At 39.6% G+C, this 17,459-nt stretch overlaps 4 protein-coding genes across 4 annotated transcripts; 1 reads left to right on the top strand and 3 right to left on the bottom strand.

Annotated features, from left to right (window-relative positions):
• Nucleotides 1-1,453: 1,453 nt before the first annotated feature.
• On the top strand, nucleotides 1,454-3,858 carry LOC117130191. The gene is made up of 2 exons (XM_033283216.1): nucleotides 1,454-2,182; nucleotides 2,245-3,858. Exons 1-2 carry the CDS (start codon nucleotides 1,454-1,456, stop codon nucleotides 3,856-3,858), a joined length of 2,343 nt encoding a protein of 780 aa, XP_033139107.1.
• A 772-nt stretch (nucleotides 3,859-4,630) lies between these two features.
• Nucleotides 4,631-7,724, bottom strand: LOC103872863 (golgin subfamily A member 6-like protein 6). The gene is made up of 2 exons (XM_033283218.1): nucleotides 6,624-7,724; nucleotides 4,631-6,539 (listed from the first exon to the last, which is right to left on the bottom strand). Exons 1-2 carry the CDS (start codon nucleotides 6,702-6,704, stop codon nucleotides 5,046-5,048), a joined length of 1,575 nt encoding a protein of 524 aa, XP_033139109.1. The 5' UTR covers nucleotides 6,705-7,724; the 3' UTR covers nucleotides 4,631-5,045.
• Nucleotides 6,842-7,267, bottom strand: LOC117130193. The gene has a single exon (XM_033283219.1). The coding sequence runs from the start codon at nucleotides 7,265-7,267 to the stop codon at nucleotides 6,842-6,844; it is 426 nt and encodes a 141-aa protein (XP_033139110.1).
• Nucleotides 7,725-12,867: 5,143 nt separating the features above from the next.
• Nucleotides 12,868-16,805, bottom strand: LOC117130192 (uncharacterized protein At3g43530-like). Its single transcript, XM_033283217.1, has 4 exons — nucleotides 15,882-16,805; nucleotides 15,069-15,761; nucleotides 14,833-14,994; nucleotides 12,868-14,758 (listed from the first exon to the last, which is right to left on the bottom strand). Exons 1-4 carry the CDS (start codon nucleotides 16,119-16,121, stop codon nucleotides 13,088-13,090), a joined length of 2,766 nt encoding a protein of 921 aa, XP_033139108.1. The 5' UTR covers nucleotides 16,122-16,805; the 3' UTR covers nucleotides 12,868-13,087.
• Nucleotides 16,806-17,459: the final 654 nt, after the last annotated feature.

Consider the following 17,459-nt stretch of genomic DNA (forward strand, 5'->3'; position numbering starts at 1 on the left):
TTAATGATACCCAATCAATGCGACTTGTAACGTTTCGGAGGTGAAGCATCAATTTAAAACGTCATGAGTCCGACGGGAAGATTGTTGAAAAATCGTCAGGTCACACGCAATCTCAGAACCACCATTGTTGGTTGACAGAAGCCAATAGTCGTAGAACTGATGAACCCCTAAATTGTGAGGTTGAAAGAAGATAATGTCGATATGGACCTATATAGATTTGGGCCCAGAAATAAGTCACTATCAATATCGAAAACAGAAAAGCAATCGATTTTTAATTGAGTAAACCGAGACACGTGTCAGCACAGGAATTTTCGACTTTCTGACCTGGCGCTGAGGTGGCGTAACAGAGAGAGGCAAACATTTTTATATATATATAGATGTGTTTTACACAAAACAAAAAAGAAGAATGTTGATGTTAATGTGTCAAGGGAGGCTGATCATCCTAGCTCGGCGTTTTATTTCCCATCTGAAGGATCAGGCCTGTGAAGGACTCTAACTCTAGATGTCCTCATGAGAAAAAAACTAACCTTCATATCCCCTTTCTATTCTCAATACCCCCATTGTCATTGCAAATACCAAATTAGCCTCTCATTTCTTTAATATATTTCTTCCACCTCATTAACTCATTTATTTCTTCACTTAAATAAACCAACAACCAAGATGGCCCACCAGAGACAACCTTAACCAATCAGAGAAGACCTGGCCACATGTCTTCAAGTTTCTCTCTTTCTCCGCGTGAAGCTCTCCTTCCTCACTCTCCATTGGCGAATTTGAAGCTTCATAAACAGGTTATTCTTGTCCTTTTTGATGTTTTTTTTGTGGAATAGCATTTAAATGTTGTGTATATCATGGGTAATGTAAAAAAAGTAAGAATTAGTGAAAGTTTCGAGAGAGTAAAAACGAGTCTGAAAACTGTGAATATAAATTTCGGGTATATTTTATGTCCGGTTTTGATGAAATTTTTGCTTGACTACTATTAAAAAGAAGCGTATATCTCGCCTAGTATTTAAAAAGAAAGATCGGATGCAAATTTTAAGAGATTTAAAAAGATTTTGAAAACTATGTTTATGGGTTTATGGTATATTTTATGTCCATTTTCGATGATCTTTTGTATGTAATTTCATTAATATGAATTATATATCATGGGTAATGTAAAATCTGAACAAAATCGTCCTAAAAATTTCATTAGCTAGTGCAAGGATAATTTCTGGGTATTACTATGATAACTAAAGTTTACTAAGGTAAAATTGTTTTACTAGTAATACTAGTATTACTAAGTATATTACTGAAATGAAATGAAAAAGTATTAGTAAGAGAGTACAAGCTTCCTAATAATGGTAATTAAATTGTAATATAATTAAAATTCTATTTTATTTCAGGAAAAATGCAAAATCCACCTTGCACAATCATTTGTTTTGACTACGGGGGATATTATATTAAGGATGGGGCCGAAATGAAATGGATTTCGGGAGATGGTGAAGGAGAAGATGAAATTCACACGATTGTGTTTAAGAAATCAGTGGAGGAGATCACATACTCTGCTTTGGTTGAGCGTATTTGCAGAAAGATAAAGGTAGATGGATATAAGGTGGAAACGAAGATTAGTTACTTTCCAATGGTCTTGTATTCAAACAAGCTATCATATGTCTGGAATGATGAAGATGTTTTTGGTTATCTACTGCAAGTAAATCATGAGAAGTGTAGAAGTGTTCTACATGTGGAGTTCAACAAAACGGTTCAAGAAGAGGATGATGAAGCTGATGTCTATGTCGGTCTATCCGATAGAGAGGCTACTGATGGAGAGGCTACTGATACATGGGCTACTGATAGAGAGGCTTGTGAAGCAGATGGTGTGCTCACACTTTACGATGACATTGAAATTCATGGTAATGTCACCGAAAGAGATGCGATTGTGATTGAAGATACAGAAGCAAGACCATCAGTTGAAGTAACCCCAGCTGTCAAGGAACGGGATGATGGTATGGATTTGGCTGTAGGTCAAGAATTTAGAACCAAGGAGGAAGCACAAGTTCATATTCAGACGGCTTCACATCTGAAGTGTTTTGAGTATGATGTAATTAAGTCGGACACTAAGAGATATGTGATAAAATGCCGAGCAGCCAAAGAAGGCTGCAAGTGGTATGTGCGTGTTGCAAAGTTGATGAATTCAGATAGTTGGACGGTTAGAAGTTACATCAAACAGCATAGATGTTCTGTTGTTACTACAAGAACACTTCCTAATAGAAGGGAGGCACACCAGGAATCGTTGCAGCTGTTTTGGCTCAAGATTATCCCGGTAGTTTAGACACACCAGCTCCCAACGCCTTGATCCAGCTGGTTCATCACAGGGTGGCTGTGAAAGTATCATACACAACGTCATGGAGAGGAAAAAGATTAGCTGCTAATAAAGTGCGAGGAAGTCCAGAAGAGAGTTATACTTTATTAAATTCTTATATGCACATGCTAAAGCAGTCGAATCCTGGCACAGTAGCTCGAGTGGTTGTGGATGAGGCCCAAAAGTTTAAATATCTGTTTTTTGCTTTGGGAGCTAGCATAGAAGGGTTTACCGCTATGAGGAAAGTCCTCATTGTCGATGCAACACACCTGAAGAATGTTTATGGTGGAGTTCTATTTGTTGCGACTGCTCAAGATCCCGATCATCACCACTATCCAATTGCGTTTGGTATTGCAGATGGTGAGAAAGAGCATAGTTGGGTGTGGTTTATGGAACAGTTGAAATCAGTGATATCTGATGTTCCTGGATTGGTGTTTCTTTCAGATAGAAACAAAAGCTTGATCAAGGCAGTAAGTCTAGTGTTCCCTCAGGCCGCTCATGGTTATTGTATATGGCATTTGGCTCAGAATGTTAAAGTACATGTCCGTAACAACAGAGAAACTTGCACGTTTAAGTTTATGGGCTGCGCACACGCTTATACAGAGGCTGAGTTCTTGAACCTTTATAATGCTTTTCGCATGAGGTATCCTAGCGCAGCGGAGTATCTTGACAAAAGTGTTGAAGAGAGGAAATGGGCGAGATGTTACTTTGAAGGAGATAGGTACAATGTTGACACCACCAATTCAGTGGAATCTTTTAATGGTGTTATTAGTGACGCGAGAAAGTTAAACATACTACCAATGTGTGATTTCATCATTGGGAAAATGGCTGAATGGTTCAACATACATAGGAAGGAGGCAGCTGAAATACCACCCGCACTAAAGCTTGTTCCTATTGTGGAAGCGGAAATGTCTAAAAGATGTGTTGATGCAGGGTTTCTTTCCGTTGTCGAGTTAAACAGCTTCCATCTTGAGTACAGTGTCTCAGGAAGTGACGGGAAGCATTATACCGTTGATATGGCTATGATGACTTGTAGCTGTGAGCAATTTGATAAAGACAAATACCCATGTGTCCATGCAGTAGCTGCTGCCACATTCATGACTGATAAAGCGGGAAAGGAACTTCATCTATCTGAGTATTGTTCTAAGTACTATTTAGTGGAGCAATGGGCTTTGGCTTATCACAGGACAATATATCATGTTCCTCATATGTCTGATTGGATTATACCTGAAGAAGTTAAAGCAATGAAAGTGCTTCCTCCAGATTATGAAGTCAAAAAAGGAAAACCGCAGCAAACTCGATTTCCATCGGCAGGAGAATCTCGTGGAAGAGGAAAAAGAGGCAAAGGGAGAGCCAGCGGCACAGGTAGAGCCAGCGGCACAGGCACCGCTAACGGCACAGGCACCGCTAACGGCACAGGCAGTACCAGTGGCGCTGGCAGTTCCAGCAGCACAGGCAGAGCGAGAGGAGGAGGTATGGGAGCGTATTTTGAATGTGGAATTGGTGCAGGTCCAGGTGTTTGATTTCTAGGATTACTGGGTTTACTGAGTTTACTATGTTTTGTTTGGATTACTGAGTTTACTGAGTTTACTATGTTTTATTTGGACTACTAGATTTTCTGGAGTTACTATATGTTATTTGGAATACTAGATTTTCTGGAATTACTATGTGTGATTTGGACTATATATATTAGTACGAGTATTTATGTTTAGTATATAGAATCCTTATATTTTTCATGAGTATTATCAATTCGTAGACTATATATTTGATAAATATATATATTAAAACTATTTTGATTATTATTTTCAATAGTTTAAGAAAAACCTATTCAGTTTTCTAAAAAATGTCCTTAACTTATATTGTTACTGTGTGAATGGTTAGACTATAGCTAGGAAAATCTAACAAAATACATATTCCTGGAAAACTTCTGCTGCAAATGTTTTCTTTGATGATAATCATAGTGTAAAATCATTGGTTTTACTAAAAAAAATTTCATATTCTACGGGTTTAACTAGAAAAACCTAAAAATTGCCAAAGAATTACTATGTGTAAGGTAGTATTACTAACTCCTTGAAGAATACCAAGAATTACTAAGTGTAATTTGAATATTATATTTATGTATATACCGATTGCACGTTTTACATGAGTACATTTATTAACATGTGCTATGAATATATTTATGTATATACCGGTTGCACGTTTTACATGAGTACATTTATTAACACGTTTTTGGCCTTAGTAAACCTAGTAGTAAGACCAGTTATCCATCTGAATCATTTTTGGACATAGCCTAACTTGAAAACAGTTTCCAAACCTGTTTTTTAACATCCAAAACACATTATACAACCAAGTTTAAACATCCAAAAGCATACCACAACCAAGTTTAAACACCCAAAAGCATATTACATCCAAAAGCATCCTACCAAGTTTTAAAGACTTCAAATACATAAATAATTTTCAGACGCCTACTTAACCTTTGTTTTACGCTTCTTCTTAGGCCCGTCAATGTCTTCTGTCTTCACCTGCGTGTAGGGACTCTGCAGCCGCTGAGGTTTTCTCTTCTCCCTTGGCGTACGTGCAATCACAGGTGCTGATTCTTGACTCTGGGGCCGCTGAGGTTTTTTCTTCCCCCTTGGTTTGCCATACATCATTATCTTCTGTTTGCACCTAAGCTTGAACCCTGTCCTCACCTCATTGGTTCCATCTCTCCTCACCTCAGTGGTCCCATCCGCCATCTCCTCACTAGCCTTGTAAACGACCAAGGCCCACATTTGCTTTTCTTCATCAGTGTATTTATCACCCTCTTTCTCGACAACTGTCTCAGCCTCTTTCTCAACCACTTTATCCGCCTCTTCCTCTGCTTCCTCAGCTTCCTCTGCTTCCATAGCATCCTCTGCTTCCTCTGCTTCCTCAGCTTCTTCTTCCACCATTTCTTCAGCATTTTTTTCGGTGGGACTCTCCTCCACAGCTTCTTTTTCTCCACCATTTCTTCAGCAATTTTTTCGGTGGGACTCTCCTCCACACCTTCTTCTTCCTCCACCATTTCTTCAGCTATTTTCTCGGTGGGACTCTCCTCCACACCTTCTTCTTCCTCCACCATTTCTTCAGCTATTTTCTCGGTGGGACTCTCCTCCACACCTTCTTCTTCCTCCACCATTTCTTCAGCATTTTTTTCTTTGAGACTCTCCTCGTCACTTTCTTCGGCTTCAACTGCCATCTCCTCACCCTCTTCCTCGATAACTGTCTCAGCCTCTTTTTCAGTCTCGATAGGTGATGGCGCAGTTACCGTTGGTCCTCTTAAAAACTCCTCTGGTGGTGTAAGTACTATTTTTCTCGCGGCCAATCTCTTCGGTCTACCACGTGGTGGTGTAGGAGTTCCCTTGGCAACTTTCTCAGCCTCTTTCTCTAGATACTCAGTCTCTTCAGAAAGAATACTCTTCCATAACGCATCCGCCTCTACTCTCCTCTTCTCAGCCTCTTCCTCAGTATCGTAATCTTCTTCAGAGACCTCATCTTTTTCTCTAGTTCCCAGCTCTGTTTTATCAGCCTCGTTCTCCTTCTCTTCTTCTTCCTCCACGTTTCCCTTGTCTTTCTCACCATCCTTACTGTTTTCCCCACCCGAGACCACATCCTTTTCCTCGCCAGACTCACTGTTTTCCTTGTCTTCCTTAGCCTTCTCACTGTTTTCCTTCCCTTCAGCTCTACCATAATCTCTATCATCCCATCCAAAATCCATATCTTCACCATAGTTCCTCTCCTCATTTTTGTTGCTCTCAATAGAAGTCAGCTTTTCTTCTATTTTCTTAGCCCTTCTTTTAAGTTGTCGCTGGTTCTTTTCAAATTTACTCATCCTCACATCCATATCACCCAGCTTTGCCTCCACCACTGATTTAAGACCAGAAAACCCTTCACTCATGGCCCCCAAAATCTTTTCTTCCAGAGCTTTCAAGCTCTCCAACCCAGATTTAGAAGACGAATCTTCTAAAAACGTCACCTTTTCTTTGTCCTTCTTCTTCTTAAACACTCGTGCAGCAACATCTAAGTCGTATAGCTCTTTCCAAAATATCTTCTTCTGCTTCACATTTAGCCAGTGGTTCCAAGTATCACTTGTGCTTCCCTCACAATGATACTCTCGCTCCTCATCAATTATACGAGCCAGCATGATTTCCTCACCCACAGTTGGCACCAACACACTGTTAATAACCTGAAAAAAAAAACGAAAAAGGAAGATCAGTTTAAATTTTATTATATTCTTCTAGTTTCTACTACAAAGTATATATACATATACCTTTGTGTGTCCAAGTGCAGCATATATATCTTCCAAAGGATAGCCCTTCATGCTACTCTTTGTAAACCGGCTCTTGCACATCCTAGGACAATCTTCAGAAGGTGTGTCTGTAGATAGTCTAAATGTTTTCCCCAGCTTAGGAATACATTCAAAAGCCAAAATCTACAGAAATATTGTAGCGCTATCAGATTTACAGTTATAAAACAACTCATATTTGACTAAATTGTATGCTTTACCTCTAATGGAATTATGAATCCAGGAAAGCCGCATGCCGAGTGCACTTCACCCTTCAGAAGCTCCATCATATGCTTGATGTTCTTTATTGCATCTTCAAATGTCAAACGACCCCATGGAAATGTTCTGCAAACATCCAAATCTTCCACGATCCTTAAGATGAACGGGTATACTGGTCCGCAATCCTTTGCATGTCCTCTGATAACCCGACCAAGGAAGAACAAGACAGCCATCTTCAATCTATCATTGCATGGCGTCTTCATAGACAACAGCTTGTGCTCCACATCTGTTATGGTGATCTTCTTTAGTCCACCAAAGTAATAATCCACAAACTTCGTACTCCCGAGCTTCAAATATTTCCTCGGATACTCATGGCAGTCTAAGCCCGAGATGATGGCATGCTCCCTCATAGAATAGCGGATGGGAACACCATTCACACCAAACCATGCAACATCTTATTCTTCAGTCGAAATGGTGCGCAAGAGTAACATCCACATTCCTTGGAGCTTCAGGTATTGTTCATCAGGCATGTGGAAGAAGTGACGAAATTGAGGATGGGTTGTGAACCATTTAACCTCCTCCTTAAGCTTCTTAATCACGTCCACTGTATTCTTCACAAGGCACTTGGTTTGAATCTTGCAAGTCTTCGTGAACTCTGTGCTCTTGAAGCATAATTCAAGGGGCTGTGGTGGTTGTCTTGCCTGCAATCATAATATATATGTATTAGTCATTTGTTACTACTAAAATTAGTATACTTTCACACTGACAATGATTAAAACGAGTGCAAAAACTACCTTAGATGATACAGCAGACTTGTCATCACTTTCTGAATCAACAGAGAGAGAAACTACAGTCGTTTCTCTTGCCGGCTCATTCCCAGCTGAGACCGCCTTTCTAGCTTTAGTTCTACTGGAGACTCCAACGCACGTAGTAGATGGATTTTTTCTTTTTCGGCCCTTCATTTCCTGTACAAGAAATTAGAAACGCTGTTAAAAACACAACAAGTCACTGTCAATTACTCCAAATGCAAACTGCATAGCAAACATCAATTATTACATCTCAACAATGTAATACTCAAAGGAAACTACTCACTTACGAAAAGGAACGAAGATGGAGACTAGATTTCGTCGGAGAAAGAAGAAGAAACGAAGCAGTTCTCGACTCTAGAGAGTTGAGACCCGAGAAATAAGAGGGAGAGAAGACGTCCACAGAGAGATTGATTGATTCTCGATTTAGACGGAGGAGGACGACGGAGAAAGCCACAAAGCACGGAGGCTAGGGTTTTGCGCAATCGCAAGAGAGAAGCCGGAGAGGGACGAGACGGGATTTAGATTTAGATAGAGAGGGAGAGAGACGAAACGCTTCGTTTAGAGAATAGGATCCGGTTCAGTTTGGTTGGGTCGGGTAAAGTAGGTCGGGTTGGTAATAAGTTGGTTTCATTAAGGTCCCTAGCGTCTTTAACCACGATCTACCCGATTTTATATTTAAAAAAAAATAAAAAATATATTATTTTTTATTACAGGGTGAAATCAGCATTTCTAATGGAGAGGGAGGGGCATCTCGAGTTAAACTCCGCCTGTGAAGGAGATTAACTCCATATACCCCATACCCCCTTAAATGAATTCTTACTGCCCCTTCTCTATTCTTCCTACCCTTTTATCCTTGCACTCCCCAAACTAGCCTTTCATTTATTCTCCAATTAAATAAACCAACCATAATTCAACAACCTACATGGCCCACAAAACAACCTTAACCAATCAGATTTCTCCTGACCCACATGTCTCCTTCTTCATCGTACAAGCTTCTTCCTCTCATCCTCCATTAGCGTTTTTTGAAGCTCAAAAAATAGGCAATTCAGGTTCGTTTTCGATGATTTTTTTTGTGATATTACATTTAAAAATCGTGTATATGATGGGTAACGTTAAAAAAGTAAGATTTGATGAAAATTTGAGAGATTAAAAACGATTTCAAAAACTGTGTTTAGGGCTATCGGGTATTTTTAACGTCCGTTTTGGATGAATTTTTTTGCTGAAATGTTATTAAAACAAGTGTATATCTCGGCTAGTGTAAAAAAAAAGAAGATCCAGTGAAAATTATGAGAGATTTAAAAAGATTTTGAAAACTGTGTTTATAGATTTTGGGTATTTTTATGTGTGTTTCGATGATTTTCTGTGTGTAATTTCATTTAAGATGAATTATACATCATGGTTGATGTAAAATACTAACAATAGGGTCCTAAAAGCGAATTAGTTAGTTCAAGGATAAGTTCTGGGTATTACTGGTATAACTAGTTTTACTAAAGAAAAAAGGTTTACTGGAAATACTAGGATTACTATATTGATATTTCTTACTGTGATTTCTAGTATTACTATGTATAGTACTGAATTAAATTAGTATTAGTAAGAGAAGATTGTACGGTGTGATAATTAATTCTAAACATCTTAATAATGAGAATTCTAATGATATTCTATTTTATTTCAGGAAAATGCAAAATCCGAATTGCACAATCATTTGTTTTGATTATGGGGGATATTATATGAAAGATGGGGCTGAAATAAAATGGATCTCAGGAGGTGGTGAAGGAGAAGATGAAATCCACACGATTGTGTTGAGGAAATCAATGGAAGATATCACTTACTATGCTTTGGTTGAGCGTATTTGCAGAAAGATAAGGGTAGATGAATCTAAGGTGCAAGTGAAGATTAGTTACTTTCCAATGGTATTGTATTCGTACAAGCCATCATACATCTGGAATGATGAAGACGTTTTTGGTTATCTACTGCAAGTAAATCATGAGAAGTGTAGAAGTGTTCTACATGTGGAGTTCATCAATGAAGAAGTGCAACTTTCAGAAGAGGATGATGAAACTGATAGCTATGTCGGTCTATCTGATAGAGAGGCTACAGAGGCTGGTGATGAGGATGGTACTGAGAATGATGAAACTGATGTCTATATCGGTCTATCTGATAGAGAGGCTATAGAGGCTGGTGATGAAGATGGTAATGGTGGTGTGCTCACTTTTCACGAAGACATTGAGATGCATGATGGTGTCAATCAGAGACGGGATGATGGTATGGATTTGGTTATAGGTCAAGAATTTATAACCAAGGAGGCAGCAAAAGTTCTTATTCAAGCAGCGTCGTATCAGAAATCTTTTGAATTTGATATAATTAAGTCAGATACTAAGAGATTTGTGGTTAAATGTCGAGGAGCCAAAGATGGGTGCAATTGGTTTGTGCGAGTTGCAATGTTAAAGACGTCAAATATTTGGACGGTTAGAAGTTTCATCAAGCAGCATACATGTTCTGTCGTTACAAGAACACTACCTGATAGAGAGGTTGGTGATGAAGATGGTACTGAGAATGATGCAACTGGTAATGAAGGTACTGGTGGTGTGCTCACTTTTCACGGAGAGATTGAGATGGGTGAGAATGTCACGGAAAGAGATGAGCAAGTGTTTGAAGATACAGAAGTAAGACCAGTAGTTGTCTATCAGCCACGGGATGATGGTACAGGTTTGGTTTTAGGTCAAGAATTTAGAACCAAGGAGGAAGCAAAAGTCCATATTCAGACGGCTTCACATAAGAAATGTTTTGAGTTTGATATAACTAAGTCGGATACTCAGAGATTTGTCGTTAAATGCCGAGGAGCCAAAGACGGTTGCAAGTGGTTTGTGCGAGTTGCAAAGTTAAAGAATACAGATCTTTGGACGGTTAGAAGTTACATCAAGCATCATACATGTTCTGTTGTTACTACAAGAACACTGCCTAATAGAAGGAAAGGCACATCACAAATCGTTGCATCTGTTTTGGCTCAAGATTATCCTGGTACATTTGACACACCAGTTCCCAAAGTTCTGATCGATTTGGTTCATCGAAAGGTTGGTGTGCATGTTTCATACACCTCAGCATGGAGAGGAAAAAGAGAAGCTGCTAATGAAGTGCGAGGAAGTCCAGAAGAGAGTTTTACTTTATTATACTGTTATATGCACATGCTGGAGCAGACAAATATTGGCACAAGAACTCGTGTGGTAGTGGATGAGGCCAACAAATTTAAGTATCTGTTTTTTGCCCTGGGAGCTAGCATAGAAGGGTTCAGTGCGATGAGGAAAGTCCTCATTGTGGATGGAACACACCTGAAGAATGTTTATGGTGGAGTTCTCCTTGTTGCGACTGCTCAGGATCCTGATCATCACCACTACCCAATTGCGTTTGGTGTAGCAGATGGTGAGAATGATGAAAGCTGGATATGGTTTATGGAACAGTTGAAATCAGTGATATCTGATGTCCCGGGATTGGTATTTCTTTCAGATAGAAACAAAAGCTTGATCAAGTCAGTACGTCTAGTGTTCCCTGAGGCCGAACATGGGTATTGTATATGGCATTTGTCTCAGAATGTTAAAGCCCATGTCCATAACAACAAAGATACTTGTGCAAGCAAGTTTAGAGACTGCGCACACGCTTATACGGAGGCTGAGTTCAAGTACCAATATCATGCTTTTCGCCGGAGGTATCCTAGTGCAGCAGCGTATCTTGACAAAAGTGTTGAAGAGAAGAAGTGGGCTAGATGTTACTTCAGAGGAGATAGGTACAATGTTGACACCACGAATTCAGTAGAATCTTTTAATGGTGTTATCAAGGAAGCGAGAAAGTATACCTTACTACCAATGTTTGATGTTATCATTGCGAAAATGTCTGAATGGTTTAACAACCATAGGAAGGAGGCAGCTGAAATACCATACACACTGAAGCTTGTGCCTATTTTGGAAACCGAAATGTCTAAAAGATGTATTGATGCGGGATTTCTTACAATTGACGAACTAAACAGCTTCCATCTTGAGTACAGTGTGCATGGTACTGACGGCAAGGTTTATACTGTTGACATGGCTAGGAATACTTGCAGTTGTGAGCAATTTGATAAAGACAAATACCCTTGTGTGCATGCAGTGGCTGCTGCCACATTCATGTCTAAGGCAGCGGGAAGGGAACTTCATCTATCTGAGTATTGTTCAAAATACTATTGGGTGGAGCAATGGGCTTTGGCTTATCACAGGACCATATATCCTGTTCCTCATATGTCTGATTGGGTTATACCAGAAGATGTTAAAGCAAAGAAAATACTTCCTCCAGATTATGACAAGAAGAAAGGAAAACCACAACAAACAAGATTTCCATCAGTAGGAGAATCCCGTGGAAGAGGCAAAAGAGGCAGAGGGGGAGCTAGAGGAGCCAGAGGCAGAGGCAGAGCCAGAGGAGAAGGTATGGCATCGTATTTTGAATGTGGGAGTGGTTCAGGTACTACCTAGGGTTTACTGAAGATTACTAGGTTTATTATGTGCAATTTGTACTACTAGAGATTTCTGGTATTATTATGTGAAATTTGGATTACTGTGTTTGACTTGTATTATTATGCGCAATTTGGATTACTAAGTTTTACTGGTATTATTATGTGCAATTCGAAACCAATATATATCACTAGGTTATGTGTAATTTAGAATATCATTATATGATTATTTTAAATTCGTAGGCTACGTATGTGATAAATATATAGATTAGACTATTTTTGTTAATTATTTTCAATATTTTAAGAAAATCTTAACGGTTTCCCCAAAAACTTCCTTAACTTTCATTGTTAGTATGTGAATGGTAGAGAATATAGTAAGGAGAATTTAACAAAATACATATTTCTGGTATATTGTTTATGTAAATATCTTCTATGACGATAATAATAGGGAAATGACTTTGGTTCTACTACCAAACATTTATCTCGGAGATGGTTTTACTAGAAAAACGTAAAAATTGCAATAGTCTTACTATGTGTATGGTAGTATTACTACCACCTTGAGGATTACCATAGGTATTACTAAGTGTTAAAAATAATATTTTGATATTTATGACGGCTGCACGTTTTACATGTGAAATGCATTTTTTAATTCTTTTTTAAATAATATTTTTTTCATTTTTAGTGTTTTACATGTGTTTACTAGTTTTTGGTATATCTTTTTTTCTTTTTTTTTGTGCTTTTGAGGCGTAAGAAACCTAGTAATTCTAGTTATCTATCTTACTCGTTTTTGGACATAGTAACACTTGTAAATCTAGTTTTCCATACCTGTTTCAAACATCCAAATTATGCAGTTCAAACATTCTACTACCAAGTTTCAAACATCCAAAATACTTAACATCCCAAATACATAAAAGCCAAAATACTTATCATCCCAAATACATAAAAGCCTAAGGCTTTGTTTTACGCTTCTTCCCCTCCGTGAAAGGAGTCTGCACCCACTGTGATTTCCTCTTTGGTCTGCCACTCTTCTTAGGTGCAGCAACAACGACATTCTCCTTGCACCTATGCATGATCCAAGGACTCGGTGCTTCCTTGTAAACGACCATGATCCACCTTTGCTTTTCTTCCTCACTGTATTCCTCAACAACTTCCTCAGCATGTTCCTTCACAACCTCTTCCTTTTTTTTCTCTTCATCCGCAACTTTCTCCCTGCTTTTTTCCTCTGTTTCCACAGCCTCTTTCTTTTGTTTCTCTTCTTCCACAACTTTCTCACCTTTTCCAGGTTCATCCTCCATACGCCTAATTATTGGTCTCCTCGCAGCCATTGCCTTAGTCCTACCACGTGGCGGTGTTGGAGTTCCCTCTGACTGACTCCCACGTGGTGGTGTTGGAGTTTCACCGGTTCTGTTTGTCTCAACCCGAGGCTCAGTGTCATCAACTTTGGGAGTTCCCTCTGACTGACTCCCATGTGGTGGTGTTGGAGTTTCACCGGTTCTGTTCGTCTCAACCCGAGGCTCAACCCGAGGCTCATTGTCATCATCTTTGGGAGTTCTCTCTGTCTGATTCCCACGTGGTGGTGTCGGAGTTCCTTTTTCTATCTCTGTCTCCCGTGCTTCAGATTCCACCTCCTCAGTCTCATTTTTCTCCTTTTCTTTCTCCCTGGTTTCAGACTCTTTCCCTTCAACTTCTTCTTCTTCATCCTCCTTCCCTTCAACTTCTTCTTCTTGATCCTCTTTCCCTCCAACCTCTACTTGATCATCTTCTCCTTCAGCCTCAGATTCCACCACTTTTTCTTCATCTTTCTCATCATTGTTCTCATCCTTTTCCTCACTGGTTTCAGCTTCTTTCTCTTCACTTTCTTCTTCATCATGTTTCCCTCCAATCTTTTCCTCATTCGCAATTTCCTTCCACAATTTAGCAGCTTGTCTTCTACTTCTCTCCTTCATTTGCTTCAACTCTTCACTTTCACTCTCATTGTCTTCTTCCTCATCAGCCTCACTATTTTCCTTCTCTTTCTCACCCTCTTCCTCAGTATTCTCGATGTTATCCTTTTCTTTTCCAGCCTCGTGCTCAGCATTAGCTTTCTCCTTCTCAGAACAAGCTTTGTCCTTCTCTTCATATGTATCATTGTCCCACTGTCGAAAATCCATGTCTTCACCATGACTCGGCTCCACTTTACTCTCAATAGAAGTTAGCCTGTCTTCTATTTTCTTAGCCCTTCTTCTCAAAAGCCGCTGGTTCTTTTCAAGAACACTCATCCTTGAGCTTTGAGCCTCTAACATTGTCTCCACCGTGACGTGAAGTCCAACAAATCTTTCTCCCATGAACTCCAAAATCCTCTCTTCCATACCTTGCAACCTCGAATCTAATCCAGAATTAGAGGATGATCCTTCTGCAAACGTCACCTTCTCTTTGTCTTTCTTTTTTGGCAACACTCCTCGTGCAGCTTGATCCAACTCATATAGCTCTTCCCACCAAATATTCTTCTGCTTCACATTTAACCAGTAGTTCCAAGTATCACTTGGGCTGCCCTGACGGTCATACTCTCGCTCCTCATCAATGATACGAGCCAGCATAATTTGCTCACCAATAGTTGGAACTAAGACACTGTTGATAACCTGAAAATAAAACAAATGTTAGCTCAAATGAGTTTTTTGTTCTACTAGCTTCTACTATACATATATACATGTACCTTTGTTTCTCCAACAGCAGCATATATGTCTTCCAAAGGATAACCCCTAAGACTGGACTTTGTAAACCGGCTCTTACACATCCTTGGACATTCTTCACTGGCGTCCTCTGAATAGATTCTAAACGTCTTCCCCAGATCCGGAATACACTCAAAAGCCAGAACCTAGAAAATCCATTGTCACAGTGTCAAATTTGAATTATAAAACAATTAAAATTTTTCTAAACTATATGCTTTACCTCTAAAGGGATGATGAAACCAGGAAAGGCGCATGCCTCTTTCACTTCACCCTTCAGATGGTTCATCACGTGCTTAATCTCCTTTATTGCATCCTCAAACGTTAGACGACCCCAGGGAAATGATCTGCAAGCATCTAAATCGTCCATCATCCTTAATATGAAGTCGTCTAAATTTCCAGCATCCTTCGGCTTTCCTCTGATAACCCGACCAAGAAAAAACAAGACTGTCATCTTCAATCTATCTGGACACGGCGGCATAGACAACATCTTCTGCTTCACATCAGTGATGGTGATCTTCTTTCTGTCATGGAAGTAATAATCCACAAACTTATAACCTCCCAACTTCTCATAGTTTGGTGGATAATCACCGCAGTCTAACCCAGAGATGAGGGCATGCTCCCTCATAGAATAGCGGATGGGTACACCATTAACCGCAAACCATGCAACATCATCTTCTGGAGTACAAATGGTGCGCAGTAGTAACATCCACATCCCCTGAAGCTTCAGGTTATCTTCGTCTGGCATGTGGAAGAAATGTCGAAACTGAGGATGGCTTGTGAACCACGCAGCCTCAGGCTTATCCCTGATGAGCTTTACTGTCCTGGTCACGAAGCACTTAGTTTGTATCTTCGAACTCTGGGGGAACTCGCTGCTTTTGAAGTAGAACTCAAGGGGTTGATTCGGTTGCATTTCCTGCAATCAAAATAAATTTATACATGTTAGTAATGCTAGTAATACAAAAAGTACTTGTATTACTGCTAATTACTACTCAGCATTTCTCACAAACAATAACAATGAATACAAAATATATACCTCTCTTTCAGACCCCTCACTATCGGACCCCTCTCTTTCGGACTCATCTGAGACTGAGAGCGATTCTACACTCGGTGCTCTCGCTGGCTCTCTCACTGGCCTACTCTTCTTACTCTTCTTACTGCTTTTCTTGCTCTTCTGAACTCTCGGTTCTGGTTTTTTTGCAGCCGAGTCCGGTTTCCTGACTCTAAGAGACTGACGACGACTTTCATTGGGGACTACCTTTTGATTTTTCTTCATAATTTTCCTGTACAAGACATTACAACACTCAATCACTCTAAATTCAAACCGCAAAACAACAACACAACATCAACTAAGTTTCCCCAATACAATTTTATTAACAAAAATTAAATACAATTTATAACTCAAATCGGAAACAATAGATTCTATGTAATATATACCTAAACAATAGATTTACCAAGTTCTTATCCAATTTCAAAACCAATATCTAAACATAAGACACATTCAAAGTTTTCCCCAAATTTGTTTTCAAATCTACATACAAATTCGACCAAATAACAACCAAATAAAGGGAAACTAATCACTTACCACAAGGAACAAAGATGGAGCCTCGATTTCGACAAAGGAGGATGAAGAAACGAAGCGGTCTCGACTTTAGGGTTTCAGACAAGAGAGACAAAGAGATAGTTGAGACACGAACCAACAAGGAAGAAGGAAGATGGATTTTCGATTTAGATAGAAAACAAACAAGGAAGAACGAAAATAGATACTCTAGGGTTTCAATCTCCGATTTTGCAATAGAGAGTGTCGCAAGAGGAGAGACAGACCCGATGATTGAAAATTTTGGAGAAGAGAATGTTGAGTGATACAAAACGACATCGTTTTGGTTTAGATGGGTCGGGTTTTAGGGTTTGTATTGTATGGGTCGGATCTTTCTGGTTGGATCTTGTAAATAACTAAATTAGTTTAGGGCAATCGTCTTTAGCCACGTTTTCTATTTAAAAAAAATGAAAAAGAAATTTATATTATAATAAAGGGATAAATGGGGATTTTTTTGGAGGGTAGAGGGCATATGGAGTTAATCTCCGCCTGTGAAGGATACAAGATAAATTAACGACTCAGATTATATGGACCCTTTCTAATCTACCGTAGACACGAACACGACTGTGATCACAAAATCGTTCGTACGAGGAAGACAGTTTCTTACGGCTAGGAAGTGAAAATGGAATGAGGGCATGGGGGGAGGCTTTCAGCGGCGGCGGAGCTCGAGAGACTCCCAAATCGATATCCTCCGTAGAATCTCGACTCTCGAAAGCTCGATCTCCCGGAGAGTTCGTCGCCTTCCTCTACCTGGATGATGAAAGCCAAACAGTTTGTTTCTCGCCTCTCCGCCCTTCTCCGCCTCCGGCGGCGTTAATGAACTTCTCCTTCAAGAGGGTCGCTCCAGATTACTACGACTGCCTCTTGAATCCCGGCCGACGACGTCCTCGGAGTCCTCCCGTCGACCATCTCTGCAAGCGGCATTGTCCTCCTGGTACGTCAAAGTCTACTGCTTTTAAGGTTGATAGAGTTTCTTGTTACACTTCTTGAATCAATGCCATAAAGGTTGTTCCTTTT

Source organism: Brassica rapa, unplaced genomic scaffold (assembly GCF_000309985.2).
Source record: "Brassica rapa cultivar Chiifu-401-42 unplaced genomic scaffold, CAAS_Brap_v3.01 Scaffold0348, whole genome shotgun sequence".
Taxonomy (NCBI): domain Eukaryota; kingdom Viridiplantae; phylum Streptophyta; class Magnoliopsida; order Brassicales; family Brassicaceae; genus Brassica; species Brassica rapa.

Bases quoted from the DNA above. Each gene is read 5' to 3' on its own strand.
- LOC117130191 (XM_033283216.1), top strand. From the start codon at position 1,454: ATGAAATGGATTTCGGGAGATGGTGAAGGAGAAGATGAAATTCACACG. The intron at 2,183-2,244 runs GTTAGAAGTTAC...ACTTCCTAATAG, and splicing joins TGAATTCAGATAGTTGGACG to AAGGGAGGCACACCAGGAAT.
- LOC103872863 (XM_033283218.1), bottom strand. From the start codon at position 6,704: ATGTGCAAGAGCCGGTTTACAAAGAGTAGCATGAAGGGCTATCCTTTG. The intron at 6,540-6,623 runs GTATATGTATAT...TTTTTTTTTCAG, and splicing joins CTGCACTTGGACACACAAAG to GTTATTAACAGTGTGTTGGT.
- LOC117130193 (XM_033283219.1), bottom strand. From the start codon at position 7,267: ATGAGGGAGCATGCCATCATCTCGGGCTTAGACTGCCATGAGTATCCG.
- LOC117130192 (XM_033283217.1), bottom strand. From the start codon at position 16,121: ATGAAGAAAAATCAAAAGGTAGTCCCCAATGAAAGTCGTCGTCAGTCT. The intron at 15,762-15,881 runs GTATATATTTTG...TTTTGATTGCAG, and splicing joins GTGAGGGGTCTGAAAGAGAG to GAAATGCAACCGAATCAACC. The intron at 14,759-14,832 runs GTACATGTATAT...TTTTATTTTCAG, and splicing joins CTGCTGTTGGAGAAACAAAG to GTTATCAACAGTGTCTTAGT.